A 22,516-nucleotide genomic window follows, 5' to 3' on the forward strand; every position below is an offset into this window, starting at 1 on the left:
AATTTGCCTTTTATGGTCCCAGTGCATTTCTTGTTTCTAGGTTGCTGTGATTTGATTTATCAGGCAGCGGAACATTGCCTGAGGATATTGAATTGAAAATATATCAGATGTATAAATTTCAACAGAAAGAGGTGAAAAAATGTAAATAGATCTGATTTGGGGTTGGGAGCGAGAGAGGCCGAGCAGGAAATACAGGCAGGCAGAAATGGAAAAAGCGAGAAAGACAGAGAACGGGAGAGAGCGACGCAGAGATAGAGAGACATAAAGACAAAAGGAGGGAGAGGCAGAAAGAGAGACAGAGATAAACAGAAAGAAATTATCTTGTATTCTCAAGGTAGAAGGGATGCGACTTCGTAACAAATGCAGCTGTCAGCAATGTGTAAGCTCTGACAGTCTCTGTAGCTAAAGGACATGAAGCAGGACTTTTTTTAGGCATTTCGTTCTGTACAAACAAGAAATTTCTCCGCTGTTACAGTATTTAGTTGCCATGGAGCTATCAAGTGACCGTCGGTCATAATCGAAGCGTTGTCATCTCATCGCGGTTCAGCAGTGACAACCGTGGCAATCTCCCTCCCGCTTTTTTTCTTGATAGAAGCTACAAAGCATAGCCTTGACAAGTGCATAGGTGGTTTGCATGGTGAGTGCTGAGTATAGTGCTGTAGAGTAGTCGCATTGTGCTTCCCTTTGTTTCCTTGGAGGGAAAACGAGACGCGAGCACACTGAGCAGAGAGAATAATCAGTCTTTTCTCATACTTTAACAGGTAAAACATGCCATTGCACCACCGATCCGTTTACTCCCAGTTTCGGTCTCCCCTGATGCCCCATGTCAGTTGTCGCTCTCTGCTTTCTCCTTCTGGGTCATGCCGTTGAACTGTGGTATACAGAGTAGTACTGCACTGCTAAGGCAACACATTGGAAAGTTCCTCTATTTCTATTGAATCTCCCCTATTCAGCCGGTTAGATGAGTTGGATTGCCCTCAGCCTCCACCCGCCATTGAGCCCTTACTCTCCTCCTCCTCTTCTCTCTCTTTCTCTTTCACTCAGGCTAGCTATCTCTCCCTGTCCTCCTTGCTTTCTGTCTGCAGCCACCGGTGCACAGCTCAGAGAAGTGGCTGATGGGAGTTCATTGGGTACAGTGTGTGTGCGGGCCTGCAAGCCTGCATTTGTGTGTGTGTGTGTTTGTGCACGGGGGGCCTGTGCGTGTGCATGTACGTGTATATGTGTGCGTGCCTGTGTGTGTGTGTGTGTGTGTGTGTATGCACAGCAATGTCACTGGGCTGTGTAATTGAAATGGAAATGAGCCAATCAGCGACTGCAGTGGCGTGCCACCTTACCCTGCATTCACTTCACTGTTCCAGCTCTCCCAAACTCTCACTCTGTTTGTGACTGTTTGTGTTTGTGTGTGTGTGTGTGTGTGTGTGTGCGTGTGTGCGTGTATGTGCGTGTATGTGTGTGCTGAGAATACTTGGCCCTTTAGTTTCAGCCCCGAGGGCCTGAGGAGGCGGTGTGAAAGAGTGTAATCAGTTGGTAATAAAGATTATCTCTCTCTCATTCTGTTTCTGTCTCTCTTTCACTCTCTGAATCTCTCTCTCTCACTCACTCACTGACTCAGTCACACCCATACAGACACACACACACACACACACACACACATATACACAATACACATATACACACACATACAATTTCTCCCTCCCAACTGTGTCCAGCTGATTTCCCAGCCCATTCTGTGCCTGTCTTGGTGTTGTGACCCACGGCTCTCTGGGACAGCTGTGGCATAACAAAGACATGTAATTATCACCATTTGACAATTAGCCTGCCATCCAACTTTGCTCCTTAATTACCTCTTATACAGCTAGAAGGCCGTCACTGCTGCTCCGCTCTTCTCTGCTCACAAGACTGGAAACGTTTCCCCCTTACGATGTGCTCAGAGGTATATCGCAAAGTATGGTGGGGGTGGAGTATGTGTGTGTGTGTGTGTGTGTGTGTGCACGTGTATTGGAGGGAAGGTTCAGGGGTTTTACTCAGCGCCAGCTCCATCTGGACGATTTGTAGCTTTTAATGTGATTTGTACCAGCTTTTAGCTTTCATCTCAGTGCCGTGGACAGAGCTAAGCAGTCACTCTCTGACAGACACACACACGCACGCACACACACACACACACACAAACACATAAAGTAGCCCTTTCTGATGTAGCTTTAATTTACATGCTCTTTTGTGCTCGCTTTCTGCAGTTGTTTTATCTTCGCAGCTACTCTCTTTCTATTGACCCCAGCGTTACTGTACCATCTCCCCCGCCCATATTTCACTCTTCAGGATGCTAAGAGATCAGAGTAAGCACCGCTGCACAACACAGCCTTGATTTACATTCCACTGGTGCTCAGCAACCTCTTGGTCCTTGTATGTCCCATACAGAGGCTGATGTATGTTTGAACGCATTGTCCATTTTGTGGTGAAGAGCGGTTTCCTCTCTCTGATGAAATGTAGGGACTGTTTGTGGAACGACGGCAGACGATTAAGGCTGCCACCGCTATAAACGAGACGCCAGGCGCATCTAAAACTCCCCTATTAGTCCCTTGATAACAGGATGCTTTATGACGACGATAAACATAGCTTTGTAGAAAAACAGGAAAATGCGGAAAGTTTTCCAGGAACACAACTTGATGACAATCCTGGGGAATTTACTACTAGCACACCTTTATGTCATACAGATACAGTTTTTGTTACACGCAGAGTAGCATCTCCCTTAATGATAAATGTACGGTTGAATAACTCAAACCAAGACTAGGGTTCACTGGAAGCCTTGCAATGCTATCTGCAGTGTTCAGTCTTGCTTTCTCTTTATTGTATTCCCTCACCCACTCTCCCTCTCTCTCTCTCTCTCTCTCTCTCTCTCTCTCTCTCTCTCTCTCTCTCTTTTTGGAACCAGGTCCTTTTTCTCTCCCTGTCTGTTTCTCACCCTCACTCTCTTTCTCACTCTGTGCCATTAGCAGCTTCTGGCTGTCTCTCTGCTGTTCCTTTGCCAATGTGCCAGGGAGCCCACTGAACTGATAACACAAACCTAATATACGTGTGTGGGTATGTGTGTGTGTGTGTGTCAGTGTGTGCGCGTGCAGAGGTGTGTGCTGTATGTGTGTTTGCCGGGTATGTGTGTGTGTTTGTGTGTGTATGTACGTATGTGTGTGTGTGTATATGTGTTACAAATGCCTGTCCTGTCCCTTTTTATGTGCTCACTCACCCAAACATCCTCTGGTTCATTTGCAGTCAGGGCCATAAGCCACTATTCTGACTGCTGAGGCAGGGAGAGAAGGGCAGCTGAAACATCACATACACACACACACACACACACACACACACACACATACATACCCACACTCATTCTCTTTCTCTCCCTCACACACACACACACACGCACACAGAAGGGCAGAGAAGCAGTTGAGGCGAGCGGATGGGAGGATGTGACCATTAAGTCAGTGACATTTTAAAGCAGTGAAGGAGATGCATGGCTCTTCCTGGACCTCCACAGACATGTTTTAAATGAGATGTTACAGATGAGCTGCTCTACGCCTTGGTTGTAAACACTCTCACACCGGTATTTACCCTCCATGGGTAAACACAGGAAAACGACATTTCATGCTAGCCCATGCCCACACACACTCACATACACATGAATAAATATACAAAGGTTAGCCCAAAGGTTAGCCAGTGGACACACACATCATCACAGGAGTGAGATATGGCTATGGTTACATTTGTCACATCACTCTGCATTAAGTGACAAGTTTGGATGCACAAAAATCATGTTTTGCTCAAATTGTGGTCAGATTTGCCATGTTATTGCAATTCTATGTAAAAATGTGTATACAAGCGATGTAAAGAGATAGAGAAGGAAAGTGGGGAAAATTACAGATTTGAGTAAATACAACCACAGGAGATGCATAATAGCCATGTTCAGTCCACATACAGTGATATGATCACATAAAATATGATGTTTAGAGTCAGAATTCGAACATCGCATTGAAATTACAAACTCTAACTGTAGCCTTGGAAGAGAGGAAAGGAAGGAAGAGAGAGGGATAGATGAAAGTACTGGCATTTTAATTCTACTTATGACACATTTGCGCAGGATGGCATTTTCATAAGAATGTTATGATCACTGAGAGACCTGTGACGAAGATCTCATCTCTGTTTCCTGAGTTTCTCGACTCACAGTGGAACAACAAAGACGTTTAGTGCCACGATCATTGCGAATCATGTGAAAACAGATTTTTCCACTGGGTATTTTTAGCACAACTTTAGCATATGAGAAAATAGTCTCTGGTCTTTATAAGCTCTTTCCACTATTCCGCGTCCATCCTTCTACATGTCAGAGGAGCCATGAATTTTTTTTGCCTTTTTTGGATTATCCTTAAGAAGTAGTGGATGTTCTATAGATGAGAGTGACAGAAAAGATGGGAGAGAGAAAGATGTCACCATGCTGTGAGTGCATAGCTGATAGTAGTGTATGAGCTGCTTCAGTATGCTAATCCTGTGGCTCCCGAGTCCTCAGGATCAAATTATTTTAGCCTGTTAGACGCTGTGCTCCCTGTGCGTTCTGGGGGTTGAGGAGCGCTTCTTATATACGGCAGTGGTGGTTTTCAATTAAAAGTTTTGTCACAACTCCTGTCAGGTTGTGGTCTTACAGCATTAAAGACCGGGTCTCAATTATAAACCCACACCTCCTGGCTTCTGGGCAAAATGAGTCAGTGGCAGCAGGTGTGTGTGTGTGTGTGTGTGTGTGTGTGTGTGTGTGTGTAGCCTGACAAGACATAGACAGAGTGCTTCCACTGTGTGCTAAATTGAAGGCATCCCCAGTGAGTGTTTACAGGTGTTGAATGTTTGCTCTGTGAAGCACTCTGTGACCCCAAGGTTAGAGCCAACGCACCCTAGACCCACCCAGCACCTCACAACACACACACTGAGGAATTACTCTCTATTTGTGGTATGTGTATGTGTGTGTCTGGATGCGAGCCTGTGACAGTGTGTGGCCTTTTGATGAGTGTGTGTGTATGTATTGAAGCCCTCTGACCCTGTGTGGCCTGTTCTGGATCATTGCGGTTGTAAAGATGCCTCTCTGCCCAGACCTCAAAGACAGCCAGGCACTGTATTTTTCTTATCATGACATTTACTGTCCGGACCATCTTACATCCCCCTGATCATTTCCACTTTGCACTCAGCGTGAGTTTTTCCATCTATGTTTTTTGGGGGGAAAAACTTGAAGTAAATAGTTTTTCTGAGAACTGTAAAACTGTTTTCTTGGAAACATATTTTCTCAGACTTGGATCCTTCAGTTTGCCATCTATCAGAGCGCAGGGGTGTGTATGTGTGAGTAAATATGTGTTGCTCTGATGGATTTATAGACAAACCAATCCCCCACATTTATTGAAGCCAGAAGATGAGAGCGTTGGCGCTTGTAAATTTCCACACAACATTGGAGGAATGTTGAGAGATCAAACCTGCGCTCTCTGCTTGCATGCTACATCCAAACAAAGTTATCTCCGTAATGATGTAGAAAATGTTCCCGAGTTGCACATCCACTATTTATATCTATGCACAGATGTGTGTTTCCGTATTTGTGTTTTATGATCAGAGATGTGTACGTAGCCTTGGCTCTTGTTGATCTGAACTGTAGACAGAGTCTGACAGACAGGGCTCATTAAGTCAACCTGACTCTGATGATGAATACACTATGTGCTGTCAAAGACGTTCAGCTGAAAGTAATGGCCACTTAGCTGCTTCTGAAGTGTTGCTGCAAATAATTTTGTTAAGTTTTAGTGAAGTTTATTTAAGTTTTAGTTGACTATAAGTGATGAAAAATAACTCTGATTCTACAAATGCTACTTATTCCCAGACATGACTCAAGTCATTTGGTCTAAGTCTCAAGCAAGTCCCAAGTCATTTTTTCTTGGGCAAGTCAAGTCAAGTCAAGTCACAGTTTATGTCAAGTCAAGTCAAGTCACAGTTTATGTCAAGTCAAGTCAAGTCGAGTCCTTAGTTAAGGCAAGTCAAGTCCCAAGTCAAGTCACTTTTTTTTTCCCCCCAAGATACTGCAGTCTTACCTGCAGTATCCGGTCTTTATAAAGAGAAAAGACAAGGTATTAGTACCTGTCTAATAATGATATTATTGGTTGGTTATTGATTGTATCTGGCTAACGTTAGCTAACATCAGCCCTCACAGACACTTACCGATCCGAATGAGTCTTCAAATGATGAACAAAGTTTGATGTTGTAGTCTGGCTGTCAGAAATCTTTGATGAGCAGGTCTTGCATTCAGCAGTTTGCCTTTTTCCTTCACATGTGAAATTTTTGAATCCGAAAGTGATGACTCTTGGCACAGTCACGGCCGCCATGATGATGATGATGATCTGATCTGATCTGATCCATAGACCGTATAAAGATCTAATCATACTCTGTGTGTGTGTAACCACCAGAAATACGAAATAGTGTAGAGCGGGAGGGTGTAACGACTAACGAGTGCTTCTCGTTGAAAAAAACGTCAGGTAGCGAGGAGCTTGACTGACAGGGTATTCATCCAATCATGACAATGCCATTCCCAGTGTGCACTCGCATACCGGGTAACATTACACACTACAGACACTTGTAACGTGAACATTGACAACGTTGAACATTTTAATATTTTATATTTAATATTTAAACTGAAAACATAAAATGAACACAAACAAGTCATTCGAGTCATCATGTCTCAAGTCAAGTTAAGTCACGAATCTTTAACTTCCAAGTCCAAGTCGAGTCTTAAGTCATCAAAACAGTGACTCGAGTCCAAGTCACAATGACTCGAGTCCACATCTCTGCTTATTCCTATTAAAAAGGCTCAGCTGATGAAGACTGTGATATACAGTTGGTTTGACTACCGTTGACAAAATGCACTTATTGTAAGTCGTTTGGGACAAAAGTGTCTGCTAAATAACGTAATGTAATGTAATGAAAATCTTTTAGGTTAACATTTTACACTCTATTTGTAGTACAGACCAAAACCTTCTTTAATCGACCAACTGTACACTTTATATGAATATCAAAAACTTGTTACTTTTAATTATTAACTCTGTTTCTTGTCTGTCAAGCACTTTGAACTGCCCTAGTATGAATTCTGCTATAAAAATAAAAATTTGACTTGACTTGACCTTCTCCCTTCTCTTCTCCTCTCTAACCAGGTTCCACCGCGGGGACTACCACATCGACGTGTGCATAAACGACTACCTTGACGTCTACTGTCCCCACTACGAAGACACGGTGCCGGAGGAGCGGACGGAGCGCTACGTCCTCTACATGGTCAACTACGATGGCTACAGCTCGTGCGACCACACCGCCAAGGGCTTCAAACGCTGGGAGTGCAACAGGCCGCACTCCCCCAACGGACCGCTCAAGTTTTCGGAGAAGTTCCAGCTCTTCACCCCCTTCTCCCTGGGCTTCGAGTTCAGACCGGGCAGAGAGTACTACTACATATGTGAGTCACCATCACTGTTGCATTGTACTTAGAGTAAGGATACAGCGGTCTCATATCTAGTCTCATATTCAGCCTTCAAATCTTATTTTTCTTAAAACAAGACAGGAATTTTCTAGAAATGAGTGTCAGTATGTTGAAACAAGTCGGAATAAGGCAGATCAATGCATTACTATCATGAAAATGACACTGATTCTACAAAATTCTTGAATTAAAATGATTTGCATTGGAAACAAGTGAAATTATCTAACCCCATTGGCAGATTTTATTTACTTATTTTAAGAAAACTATGATTTTAGGACTCAATAATAGACTAAATGACTTGTTAAGATGGAGATTGTTTTGCAGTGCAGATTGCAGTGATTTCATCTGCATAGTAGAAGTACTGTGATGTGTAATATGTATCCAGGAGACGCACAAAAACACACACAGGCACACAGTTTGTGCCACAGACCAGCAATAATTGGAACCAAAATAAAACCATATTAGCTGGTATTTTAAGGAATTACAAACCCGTATGGCCCTCTCCTGACCTGATGTTTTTTTTTGAAACACAGCAGAGCGATCATGAGAGAGACAGACTCAAACCCTACCCCGTGTTTTCACAACTTTACTGCCGAGCTTTGTGAGCGGCATTACAGTGATTAGAGTAGACACTTTCATGCTCTGCTTTCAGCCGAGCTTTTCATACTGCTCTCATCGCTCCTGGAAAACTCTTCCCTAAAATGGCAATGGAATCCGTGGGGGAGTTGGAATGAGACATTTTGAAAGTTATAGCTCACTTCCCCTGCCGAACAATATCCTTCATAAAGAGTGCCCTCCTCCCCGCATTATGATATGCTCCTATTCAGCCCGCGTTAGGCGTTAAGTTTTCTGCTTCTTGGCGCAGGAACCCCGACAGGGTTCGTCTGAAGCTGTGGCCCATGGGAAATTAGGTTTTATCAAAGCAAGGTGATAGAGTGGAATTGAGTTGAGTTTGTCCTCCCACCACAGACTATATGCACATGGGAAACTTGGGAGTCACCGTCACTAAACACAGTCACCGCCGCTCTCTCAAAACACATTTGTCACATTGATACACTGTTGCTATCACAGAATAGGAAATTCACTGTAGTGCACTGCTGTTGTTCTCATATGGGTGGCATTAGTATCATGCAGCATAACGCAGTATTGCTTCACTGTATATCATCTGCTGAAGCAAGGATTTAATGGTGTGTGCACACTGTACGGGCTACTGTACGACAAAAACTCATTGTGAATTCATTCTCAGCGAGAGAGGGCATCAGATTTGGCAGTTAACACTCTCCTGCCAAACACCGCTGGCTATACTATACCTGTATCTGTATCTGTTTATCTGCGAAATGTGGCTTGCGGTGTTAATGCAACTGTAGGTGGCTGTCGAACCCCTGTGTCTCTCTTTTTGTCTCTCTCTCTCTCTCTGAGACAGCGTTGAAAGAGAGTAGCTGCGCTGTGCTCTAAGCTCTACACACGGAGATCTGTTTTCTGAATTGGCACCTTTTATGAAGCAGTTAACCTGACAGCCAGCCAGGGACTCCAGTCCTTTATTCGTTTCACGTGTTTCTTCTCCCTCCTCCGTTACACTAGAGTGAGGGACTGTAGTATAAAAAAAAAGGTGCCTCTCTAATGTTAGCCATTGTTTCTGTGGTGAATAGGTGTTTTCTATCTCAAGCTTGTCTATGAAACAAATAGCCTGAAATCCTTTCCAAAAGCCTTTCAACAACCATGTGTTTGGTCATTTGTCTGTTAAAAAGTAACCAGATTTTTCTTTGCCTTTATAGCCAATTTGCATTGACAGTCATACTAAATGAGATAAGGGAAAAATGGAAGTCTCCGAAGTTGGGAGCTATATGGGGGTTAGCGAAGGGTTATACAATTCATCCACTCCCTCAAGTCTCTATTTCTAACATATTTTTTCCATTTCTGTTGAGAGATGCCTGTCCTAAGGGCTGGATTAAATTACACCGCGACCGACAGGGCTTCCATGGAACACATCCATTCTGCTGTAGCACGCCATATTGGTTTAGTGGCCCGCGGCTTCATTGGCTATTGAGTGATTCTAGCGTATAGCCTCTCTGGCTACAGTGGCGGATATTAAAGTCATCTACCATGAAGTCATCTGACATGTGATTTCCCATTGCCATTGTGTCCAGTCTGAACGGCCATAAGACGCAAGGGAGATGGCCGTTGATGGATTGGATAGTCTCTTTAGTGGACAGGAAGTGGAGCTGAAGAAGAGAGAGAGAGAGAGAGAGAGAGTTACAGTATTACACCTGCCAATTCATCAACAGCATCTGTTGTTGTATCATTACCATCATCATCATTACCATCATTAAGGTGTCTTCCTCATGCCTTAGCCATAGACACCTATACGAGGCCTTTCACATTGCATCGACTTACATCATTTTTACTCTCATTTTATTACAGTCAGTCAGTAATAAATGCAACTGTAATCCTTGGAATAAGTAAACAGACTGCGAAATTAAATCACAGCAGGGAATTTCTCAAAAGAGTATAACCTAATTGCTGTAATTTTCTCAGGGATTACATTTTGGTTTAGCACTATTAATATAAATATTCAGAAGTTAAGATGGTGAAAAAAAAAAAATTCAAAACATTGGCTCAGCCTTGATTATTTCCTAATCTTTTTAAATGAGCAAAGCTGAATGCCACAACAGCTGAAAACCTTCCCTAATCTTGTTTCTACAACACAAACAGGTCTATTTGGCATCAACTGAAAACAACTTTTGGTCATTTGAGTTGCAGTGAAAATTACTTCAGCAAATCTTTCGATTTCTATTTCCCTTGTGCACATACTGTAGGGTTCATACGGATGCTTGCATGCACAGTTCAGTCACTTGAAAAGAAAAAAACATCATAGGGCTGTACAGTGCCATAACAGTATAAAAAAGCAAGATAGTTGAATGTCTATTACCCAAGAAACCAAGGGCAGAATATAATGTGTCTTTGTGTCATACACAACATCCAGTGAGCACACACTAATAAAAATAGAAAATATAAAGAATATGATATTTGCAGCGGTGCAGTGTGATAGCCGGAGGCAGCAGGATGGTGTAGTGAGTAAGACCGCCCTTTAATGAAAGCCCCATGTCATCAAGCAACCGCCCTGCTGAAGTGTCCTTGAGCAAGACACTGAATCTGTGAGAAGTGTAAATGTGCTTGTGATTTGAGATTTTACCAATGTCCAGACAAAGTACAGTGTGCATGGAGTCGGATCAACTATCTTTATTGATCAGGGGAACAGCCTGAGGGCAAAAGCTATTGGTTAACCTGCTGGTCAGAGTCTACAGTATCTACAGCCAGACACAAGACAGGAAAACTGTGTCTTTGACCAGGAGGAATTGTTATTATTATTTCTGCAGCATCGATAGACACTGCTGGGCCAGTGAATTGTTGTGCAGTTTCAACAACCTTTTGTATCGTCCAGCCCTCTGCCTTGTTGCCATACAAGACAGCAATGCCACACGTGGGAACATTTTCAGTGGTACAGCACTAGTAAGTAAGTAAGTAAGTAAGTAAAAGTTTATTTAGTATAGTACCTTTCACAGAGTAAGGTCACAAAGTGCTTCACAAGAGTAAAATTGTTAAAAATAAAGACCATAAGACCATAAATACAGTAAAAAGAAACGAAAAGTATTTCAGTAGTTTCAGTAGTAGTAGTATTTCATCAGTATCTGTTTGCACATGCCACACTTACCTAATGAAGTGAGGGGATTGCTTAGCTCTTTTAATGATACCCTTAATGTTCTGTGACCAGGTTGATTTCTGAGATGTGGATGCCTATTGAAATTTGAAGCTGTCCATGCTTTTCAACTGTTGCCCCTATGATGCTCAGTGGATAGTGGCTCAATTTTTCCTCCTAAAGTCACCTATCAACAAGCAACTTTAGTCTCGCTGACATTTTGTTATTGCCAGGTTTCTACCTCCTGATGGTATGCAGTCTCTATTGTTGCTAATGAGACTGAAGACTGTGTTGTCACATTTGAAGATGTCAGTGTTGCTGTGCAGCGTATTGCTGTGCAGTTATGAGTGAACACTGAGTATAGATTCAGGCTCAGGCTGCATCGTTTTTAAGCCACTACTCACAATCAGTGGTGATGAGATTCTGCAGCTCATTTTTGGTGTCTGACTTTTTGTTGGCAAAAGTAGAAGCACCAAGAGGCACAATGATCACATAGAGCTCACATAGAGAGACCATAAGAGTGTTGGGTGATTTTTGAGTCAACATCTGTTAAATTTTATATTGCGGTGAACTGTGGTGGTTCTGATGTTACTTATAGTCAATAAATAATACAGTCAAAATAACAAAAAACAACGTTCATCTAGTCTACTCAAAATCATCCTTCACATCACTTAATCTGCACTTGCACTTTGGCTACCATGCTGATGCTAATACATGCAAATATATACATTTTGAGTTAACATAATGACTGTAATAGGTGTGAACCTTTCAGTTTAACATTATCTTTAAGGGACTCCAAAGGGGGGGGGGGGGGCTCTGTTCCGGCGCCAATGACTTGTGGTCACTGCAATAATGGACCTAGAAGAATTCTAAACAGTAATTAGTTTTAATTACTTTATTTTTTAATAATTAGTATTTAGTAACTAATTCATTGTCATTGACATGAAATCAGTAATAAGTACATATTTTGAAATTTTGCCATCTGCCCAATGCTGTGGATATTGTATTACACAACTTCGCAACATAGCTTACATACAAGTTTCATACAAACTTACACAAAGACATTTCTACGAGGTATGATGATATCTGCAGTTCAGCACAGAGTCAGTGGTCAGACTTTGCCCTTGTAGCCTATTTGCCTACATTGTCTGGTGCTGCTGTAGCGTAACTAACAGAGTGAATCGTATGCATCATTACCCTCTGTAGCAGGCTATACCGCACACCTGCACCCGACAGAAATATCAATGTGTCTTGAGCCAGATGTCACTACCCATGAGCTCATGGGGCAAAGGGTCATCATCACTTACTGTAAACAGGCTAATGTACTGACCAGGGAAATTCATGAAATAAATTCTGTCTTATTCTTTTATCTAGCATTGCTGTAGACATACAACACTCCTTTACAGAGATGAAAGATTTATTGAGAATGAATAATTCAATGATTTTGTTGTAGTATTCATTTTTTTAAGAGAATCCAATGTTTTACTAGATGCAGAACAGCCGAGAGCTCATATACACAGTATCAGAATATTAATCATTCCCTCATCTCCTAACTTTCTGTAACCAAATGACCTGAGGGAGAAGGGGGATGAAAAATCTGCCCTCACTGACGTGATTGATTTGATATCTGGTTTGTAGATGAGAATTAAGATGTCAAATTATATTCCAGAGGAGAAAATGCCCGTTAATGGTGTTTTCGCCCTCCGAGTTCGATGCGGGTCGAGGGTTGATTTGTTGCATCTCTGATAAAATTAGAGAGAGGAGACAGGGTTCTGCTGTCATCTGCTTTAGCAACAGAAACAGCTTAATCAACGGTAGCAGGACGGAGGGAATTCACCCAAATGGAGGTCATAATTCTTCATTTTGTAGGCGTCTGCCGCTTCTCTCTGTCTGAGGCAGGTAAATCGTACATAAAGACAAGAAGAAAGCTGGAGTCAGACAGGAGCGTGATCCCTTTCTGGGCAACATCCAGCTGCGTTTCCTCTACAGGTCAGCTTTTTATATACATGAGGCAGAAAGACAGACAGAGAGAGAGAAAGAGAAAGCAAGCAAGCGATACAGTAAAGATGTGAAATTTACCGCCTCCAGGAAGATGCAGGAAGCAATCTAATGCTGACCACATATGCAAGCAATTCAGAAAAAAAAATGCAGTATTAGCAGTGAGTGAGTTACGGCTGCAAAAGTGTCCGCCTCTCTGACAAGCACTGCTAAAGAGGGGATAAGGAAGGACAGGGGGAGCGCTTCCCCGGGTCAAAGTTCACAGTGCATTCATGGCTTAAGTGAAACCCAGCTCACAGAATGCTGACGCCAGCATCTTTTTCTAATATGGAGAGAATCTGTATTGGAGTGATTTTAATCTGAAAAGGGCAGAAATCCAATATCAGTGGCAGCTCACTGCAAGAGATGAGTGAGGAGAGTAAAGGTGTTTCTAAGTGTGTAAGATGTGTGGCAAATAGGAAACCACTTGGTGTCATCATGCCGCGGCAGATTGGCAGCAGAAAAGATGTTGCTCTCTTGCCGTCTGACTTGTTAACCTGTGTGGCCTGGTATTGCCACTCACAGAAAACAATCAATCACGACTTTACCACTCACTTGTAGATGGAATTATTTCATAGGTGCTTCTGGGTTTTGACGCTGTAAGAGAGAAGGAAGCTACAGTAGCACAGAGTCTTTAGGAGAGTCTGTAGCTCATACAGAAGGGACACCGTCTTGCTGAATGACCAACATAACCCATGTTCACATTAGCAAAGTGAAATACCTTTGATGGGGCTTCAGTCACTCTGCAGATGCCTGTAGGCCAAAGTGTAAAATGCAATACCGGACATAGATTAATCATGATTAATAAGCCAATACCCAAGGAAATCTCTTGCTATTCATGAGGCTTTTTCACAAGGTCTTACGAGGCTTTTCTCTACCTTTGCTTATTGGACTGCTCCATGCACATAAAGCTCCAGCAGCTTCCACCTCCAAGCCATGGATGTGCTGTCTTTTGATTGATCATAAATCCTGTGATGCACCATGCACCTCCGAGCAGCTGTTAAAGGGAGAAAGGAGAAGAGATAGGAGGGGAGGCGGCAGCAGGAGAAATAGCGTTAAGCAACAAATGAAATAGAGGCAGGGGGACGGTGTATACAGTGTGTATTTTCCTGGAGCTCTGGGAGGGTTGCTAATAATGATAAAGAGCCGGTGCCGTTCCATTTGTGGTGCAAGGAGGGAACCTGCATACGGACACCGTCATAACTCAGCCCTTCCATCCATTCACATGAAAAATCAACCCTGTCATCAGCATTCAGAAATGATCCGACAACATGGAGTAATGTGACAGAAAGCTATACTCAACATACACACACGCGTGCATGCATGGATACACATACATTCATGTACACATGTAGGCGTGCATGCACAGACACACTGACAATGTCACAACCACACAGACACACACGGTCTGGAATTCATTATCATAATCCTGATAGATGGATAGATATTTCACCACCTCCCTCTCCCCCGGCTTCTCCATCATTCCTTATTTCCCCTTTCATCTCCTCTCTTTCCTTGGTTTCTAGGTCAGCACTCCCTACCCAACCCTCCCTGTCTCTCCCTTACACTAGATACCTGTCAGCCAGGTGTTGCTGCCCTCCAGATTGTATGTCACACACGTACACACAGACACACTCATACATGCACACATAAGTGCACGTTCAACACACATGAATGCACACATGCTGGGGCACAATTTGAACATGGCAACCAACCAATTGCTCCCAACAGCTCTGGCTATTGGCTGCTGGGACGATCCCAGAAGGCAGAGAACAAAAAAGCTGTTAATGGCCCGGCCATGACAAGCTCACTGGGGTTCCCCGTTAAAAAATAAACCGAAAACAGTCAACCAGCGTGCTAGCCAGACCTGGCTAATAAAAGAGCGTGAGTTAAGTCATGGGACACTTGTTGACAGCTCAAAGAAAGCAAGGCGAGGCGGAAAAAGTCTCTAATCAACTTATTTGAGTTTGGCCACCAATAAAGTAATCATCACTTTGCCTGCAGAAGAACAGAACGGCTGTGAAAAGCCAAGAGATCAGAGGAAAGTAGGGCAGGCAGGGACTGTGAGTCAAACAGAAGAAAGGGCGTGAGGCTGCTCTCGGCCTATTATGATTCATGCGTGACACAGCCATCTTCAGCGGCTGATTATGATTCAGTATCACAAAGACAAGGACAGCATGTTTCCTTTGTAAAGGCCTTGGCTGTTAAACCATTAATACTTGTATTATTAACCCAGTGCCTCAGGCATTATCTTTAATTGGTCATTGTTCATTTATTTATTCTTTTTCATTCTTCCAATATTGTTGAAGAAACTAACACACACTTGCACTCACACACAGGCACACGCGCGCGCACACACACACACACACACACACACACACACATACATCACTTCCCTTCTGCAATTCTTCCCTTCTACTCAAGGGGTGGATGCTTGGGCCATAACCATAATATTGTGATTCTATGTGATACACTAAGTGCCGTAATTAAATATTATGACTTACTGGGATTTATTATTCTGTGGCTGCTTTTAAAAGCTGAAATATCCTGTAGATTAATAAATCACCAAGTCTATTGTAAGTTGAGTATGAAGATATGAATCAGTTGCTAGATGAAATTCAAGGGTTTTCAGACTTTCAATCACACTCTCTTCATTTTCAAGAAGATAATTTGTTAGAGCATCATTATGTGGTCTTTCATTATGTAAACAAAAATGATGATGCTTGATCTATATTGATATAATAGTGTGGGGAAATAATTGTATCCGCACACTATCGCATTGATATACAATAGTGTGGGGAAACCAGTGCAGTATATAATTATGCATTATTGATTTTCCCTCACTCCTTCTCAACTTTCCGCTCTCCTGCTCTCTGTTCCCCTCTCCTCCCCGCTCTCTCACTCTTTCTCTCGTTTGCACGTGACCTCATCACCTCGGAGCAAGTGGCATGAGGGATGAATTTGGTTCACTTTTGGCAGCGGTTGAAAGATGCAAGGAAAGAGCAAAAGGCCAGCTATCACCAGGGGGGAGAGTTTATATACCCTCCCCTGCCTGGATCCATGTCCTCCTCCTTCGCCTCCCCTCCCTACTCCCTCACTCCCTCCTATTGTGTCTTCGCTGTAGTAGCATCTGGTTAATGGTCCTCTTCCCAGGATCGGCTCTTCCATCTCCTTACACGCACACGCATGTTTGTGCACGCAGGCACACACTCACACACGTACACACACTAACATACACTGCTCTGCTCTGCAATTTTAAGCTATTTCTATTTAGTATTTTTTCTTTCTCTCTCTTCTCAAGTTGTTTTGGTAGAAAAGCATGCCGCTGTGTAATTCGTTGACATGTGGGAAGGACTACCTGTATTAGTTTTGTGCGTGAGTGTGTGTGCAAAATATTTTATTGCATATGTATTTGTACGTGTGTGTTATTGTGGGCGTAAAACTGATTATCTTGGACAGTGGAACAGTTGATATTACGCAGCGGAGGGATCATGTAAATATGTAAAAATGTCTCTCTCTTCAAAACTCATTTGAGTCTCTTGAATTCAAGGTTTTCCTTCCTTGTGTGTAGTGCGCACTAACACGCTCTTCTTTTGACTGCTTCCATACCCCGAAACCAAAGGACAAACGATAATGAATCCCAGCAGTAATTTCTGAACACGGGCAGAATAAATGTCTCCTGGCTGCTAACTATCTAATTAGGTAGATGGAAACAAGGGTAGAAGATGGCATAAAATTTTATGAAAAACCATCGTGTGTGTGTATGTGTGTGTGTGTGTGTGTGTGTCCTCTCTCATGGACACTGCTCTATATAAACTCAGACTCCTGGACACTGCTCTGCGTAAACTCAGACTAGGTTTGTACGGTGCAAGCCACAGGAATAATCCCAGTGAATCAAAGCTGAGGCCAGCGGGCTGTTTTTCAGCGGGCTGGCAGAGACAGCTAGCTAGGAATGTTGAGCACTGGACACAACATCGCAGGGCATTTTGATTTAACCCGTCCCATCCTAACAAATGAGCAGGGATCAAAGGCTTAGAGCACCATTATTAAAGCCAGCTGGAGACCCGACGCAGACTAGAGGCATGCTAACATGATGCTGTTAATGCTACATGTCACATGATAGCATACATGCATACTATACATGGCTAGGCTTTTGAAACTGAAGGAACGCTTTGTAGGAAAAGGTTATTTCATACTAAAGATTTGTCATTTGATGGCTTGTTGTCACTATTAAATTGGTTTTATAATTGAGTGGCATGTAGTGGACATTTTGGACATGCAGTCTCAATGGATTGTACATTGATATTGTAGTGGGAATCTCAAATATAGTTGTCTAAATAGGGAAGTGGAATTACAAATACTGCAGGCTATGGATGGAGCACAACATGTAGCATGCCAAGGTACGCTGGTACTTAGCAACAAGCCATTTTGGCTCATGGTTTCTCTCCTGTGAAGACATCCAGATGATATTATGGCAGAATCTTATCTGTATGACTTTCAGTCTAAAAATGATTTTAAGCCAATTGTGTCATTTTGCTTGCTAATCTGCAATATTGCATTAAGCCTTGAGGTTGTGTTGAAAGTGCCAAAGCTTGGCTACGGTTCATTGACCATGGAAAGCCCCCAGATGACTCTGGATTTCATCTAAACACATGGAAAATAACAGGCAAGGCCTCTTACCCCAGTTTGATTGACTCACCCAGCGGTAGTTTTTTTACAGCTATGCCGTTATGCCTCCTAAAATGATAAATAAGAAGTCAATATCCTACCATAACGTTATCTACTGTATTTAGTCAACGTAAACTTTGCTTTTAGCTTCCTATCGCTCTAAACACATGGTTTAATGTCCTCATGCCTGGAATGTGCTGTTGAATCTTCCATTGAAAGCCAAAGGAAATGTGTTTTCCAGATAACATTACAGTTGCAATATGGCTTGGCTTGGGCTGTGATTGAAACAATACTGCGCCTAAGCCGCACTGAGCCCACCTGTTTGTTCTTCCGTAATTGGATTCTGCTTCATTCCATTTGCCTTAATGCTGATGCATAATGCAGTGTACTGAGGGGACCAACCATTACCAGCCAGGGGACATGGCTTGGAGGAGTAACCCGACCTCGGCCCCTGTCTCTGGCCATCCTTTCAGGGCCTCTGTCCTTCAAAGCAGCCAGTCGCCCAGGCTGGATGGATTGATGGCTGAGGCTGCGGGCCTGATGGGAACCAGAATAGCAGGTGTTGATGTTACGGCCTTACAAGAACAATAAGCCGGCCCTCTGCAGCATGCTAATCCAAAATAAACAGGCGCTGGCGCGGACGGCTTGGACTCGGGTGGAGGGGTCCTCATCAAACGCTGAGTACGAAGAGCTGCTACCAAGAAAGGAATGTGGTGCTGAAGCTTAATCTCTCCTTTGTAGTGAAGAATGTACAGCAACACACCTCAATCATCTACAGCATGTTTAACACTAACACAATGGCGACACCCAGGCTCAATTAAACTCATTCGCTAGACTTTTCCCACATGAGCGGTGCAGAATAGAAGTGAGGATAGTGTGGTTAAGTGAGGATAAGTGTCATATACTGTAATTATAAAGAGCATAGCAATGAGGGAGTTTTGAGCTCTTTTTGAACTCTTGCTATGTATTCACTGCCTACTCACCAAAACTTTGAAAATAATTAAACGATTAATAAGTATATATGTATTTGTTCCCAGCTAGTGAGGTCACCACACAATCCTGGTGGACTGCATTATGTCTATTCCCTGTCATAATATATATATATAATATCTATGACTTTATTTTGTGTAGGAGGTGGATATTCTGTTAATAAGCATTGCTAAATCTTGCTAAAAACATCAGATCAGCTTCTCTGATTGTCATCATGACAGCGATTCCCACATGCTCTGTGCCATTGTCATCAGGGCCTGCTTCTCTTTTGATCAGCTGCCTTCACTAAGTGGTTGGTGTCGATAGCCTTGACTCAGCTCTGCCCACAACGATGATGAAGATAAGACATCTGGAGATGGTGTGCGGTGTGTAAGTGTGTGTTTGGCTGTGTGTAGGTGTGTGTGGCTGTGTGTGTGTGCAGACAACGAAACAGTGAAGGGATTGAGAAAATGGGAGCATATAGTGCAGTAGAGGAAGAGAGAAGTGGGGCACTAAGAAGAGTGATATAAAGTGTGTGGGTTCGTGTGTGCATGTGTATGCATGTGCTGGCGTGTGTGTGTGTGTGTGTGTGTGTGACTGAGTGGGTGAGCAAGGGTGGCCAAGGTTCATTAGCGTGTCATCGGCTGCCTCCACACCGAATTAATAAGGCTCTCTCTCTTTCCTCTTCTTCCCTCCTGCATCTGCTGAATATGAACCGAGCTGTGAAAAAGAGCATCTGATCTCGAGTCACCTCTCTCACACACTGACACATGGCTTAGAAACAGATTACAGCTGATGAACCGACAACATTAAAGTGGTAACAGCGGGGTCGAGAGGGGAGAGAAGAAGACAGACGGAAAGAATATGCAGTAGGCATTTGACAAGAAATAGGCATCTGGAGCTCAGAGTGAAAATCACAGATAGACAGCGTGCAAAAGAGAAGAAAAGTGATGAGCCAGAAGGAATAGATTTCCATCTCTTCTGTCTCTTTTCCATAGTTATTAGTCAATAGCACTCCTAATGAACACATCCCTTGGCTACAGAGGCAGCTCAGTGCTTTTTCCACTGCCTCAACATTCCCCTTGTTTTCCCCCTAAAATGAAATGGATGCTGGGACGCTGATTACATGCCCAGAGTGCTGTGTACAGAGACATTTTTGAATGTAAAACACTCCGCAGACAGGGAGAGATCAGAGAGTTGCAAAAACTGTTATTAGAGCGAAAGTAGACCAACACACCAGACAGTACTGTTGTGGAAATCTGTGGCTTGTGTGTCTGTGTGTGTGGATGTGTATGTGTACATATTCATTTTTGTATGTGTGCGTACGTCTGTATGGTGAGGGCAGCGTCTTGCGAGGCAGTTGAGCGTTGATGAATGGATGTGGCCATGCTGACAGAGAGAAGAGAGGGGGCACAGCTGGGAGAGAGGGGAGGAAAGGGAGGGGGTTAGGTTAAGGATCACTAGAGAGGAGCTGACAGATCCCAAATGGTGGCCCTCGGAAACGCTCGGCTTCATCGCGTCTGCTGGGGAATGATCCACAGAAGACACAAAATGGTGCCTGAATGACAGCTTTACTGTACTATATGGTCTCTCTCAAGGGCCGGAGTGGGGAGCGGAATGGAAAACGAGTGTACATGTGATTGAAATGTCATAATAGTGGGAAAAGCTAGCGCTGCTCTCCATTTGATATGGGGTCTTGACATGAGACAGCAATGTATATTTTTAAACTATGTTCTCTAGCCATGATGGATGCGTGCTGCACACACCCACACCGGAGTGTGGTCCAACTGACTTGTGTTTGACCCCGATCCTCGTCTACAGGAGACAGCACCTGGTGCCTCACCGCAACACCATTAGTGGTCAACCACACACACACACACACACACACACAGAGACACACACACAGACATACACACACACATGCTCCACATACGATATTTTAGGGTATATGATACAACCACTATGGTAGCTAAACCTTTGCTTGCTGCTTGCAGACGCCCAGAGATTCACACCCCATGGGTTTGACAGGAAAGGATCCATTTCCTGACAGCAACCACAAACCATACACACATGCAGCACACACACATCCTAAGTGTGTGAACCTTGTGGCCTTTGAAGAGTGTTGAGCTTTTTAGTAGAGAAAATACAGCAATGTTATGATCAACATAGCATATTAATACAACTGAATATCTTCCAGTTTTGAGTGTTTTGGAAGAGGTCAAAACGCTGCTAATGTCCTTGATCCTCACCAAGCTGCTGCCAGATTCAGAATTTAAAATGCTGCAATTTGACTGTGAGCAGTGTGCTCTGCTTGCCCCAGAGTGATTGCTCTAGCACATCTGTAAATACTTTCTGGCTATAATTCCACAACCACCATGACTAACCCTACCAAATCCACTTAAGAGTCAGCATGACCGTAATTAACTATCTGCAAGTTGTTGGTTTTTTTTGTTTTTTTGGGGGGGATTTTTTCTGAAAAAACTGCCTCGGCTTAAACTGTTCTCAATTGAAATATTAAATAATAAATATGTTTGTGATACAAAATCTATCCACAGAGACCTTTGTGTCGATGTAAGATATGAAGGAAAAATACTATTGGAAACGATTTCCTTATCGCCCAGTGTACACGTTGACAATGTATATGTAGTATAACAGTAACACCCTCTTTACCTGTGTCTATGTGTTTTTTCAGCCTCCACCATTGCTGAGAACGGGAAGAGAACATGCCTGAAGCTCAAAGTTTTCGTCCGACCATCAAGTAAGTGTTTGCATGCAACACAAGGCTTTGTAATAGAGCCTGTTGAATTGCGCATTTGGACAGCAAAACAAAACAGTTTACGTCTACTTCTCTGGTTACTTCAGTACCTCCTGAATTACCACTTGCTCACTGTCCAACATACCCCCTTTCATTTATCACAACTGCTTTACTTGCTAAGAAAATGTTTTTTGAAAACATGAAAAGGATGATAGATGTACACATCAAAATGAAATTCAGTACACTGCATACTTCATCTGAATGTTGCCATGAGCTTTGTTGCTTGGGACGTTTAATTTCAGGGCCGGGGGGAGGCTTCAAATGTCACTAACCTATTTGGCATACCTCTAATGATCTCTCATTCTCCCTATTTTCTATTGTAGACAGCTGTGTGAAAACTATAGGCGTACATGACCGTTTTCTTGATGCAAACGACAAATTAGAAAATTCATTAGAACCACGAGGTTAGTATGGCTTCCTGCTTCTTTGATTGTTTACATTATGCCCTCCATACATCGGTACATTTGTCTCTTTTTCTGTCCCTTTCTCTTTCCTTTCCCTTTCCCTCTCTGTAAGCTGGTCTCCGTCCTCCCACTTCCCTGCCTGGTGCTTCTGTTAAACTGATTCTCCTCCAGATTGCCAGAGTTGTGTCATGCTGTTGTTGCTGCTTGCTGATTGTATGTTGCTTTTTATGTAATTATACCGTTGGCCTACATCGCACGCTGATATATATAACCACCCCATGCGTCTTTTGTCAAATTCATGAACGTGTCAACTTTACTGTATTTGTGACGCTCTTCAGAATGTGCACGTCGTTTCACATGTTCAGTCGAATGCTCTTGTCAAACCTGTTCACTAATTCAGC

At 43.1% G+C, this 22,516-nt stretch overlaps 1 protein-coding gene across 2 annotated transcripts in view; it reads left to right on the forward strand.

Moving 5' to 3' along the window:
• The window catches only part of efna5b (ephrin-A5b), a 98,448-nt gene that overhangs the window by 69,323 nt on the left and 6,609 nt on the right, over positions 1 to 22,516 (forward strand). Inside the window, exons 2-4 of one of the 2 annotated variants that reach the window (XM_071894814.2) lie at positions 7,212 to 7,504; positions 21,589 to 21,654; positions 22,035 to 22,115. In XM_071894814.2, the coding sequence (XP_071750915.1) occupies positions 7,212 to 7,504; positions 21,589 to 21,654; positions 22,035 to 22,115 (440 nt within the window). The remainder of the gene's footprint in view (positions 1 to 7,211; positions 7,505 to 21,588; positions 21,655 to 22,034; positions 22,116 to 22,516) is intronic. The other variant, XM_071894815.2, reaches the window with a different exon arrangement.

This window comes from Centroberyx gerrardi, chromosome 8, assembly GCF_048128805.1.
Source record: "Centroberyx gerrardi isolate f3 chromosome 8, fCenGer3.hap1.cur.20231027, whole genome shotgun sequence".
NCBI classification, from domain to species: Eukaryota; Metazoa; Chordata; class Actinopteri; order Beryciformes; family Berycidae; genus Centroberyx; species Centroberyx gerrardi.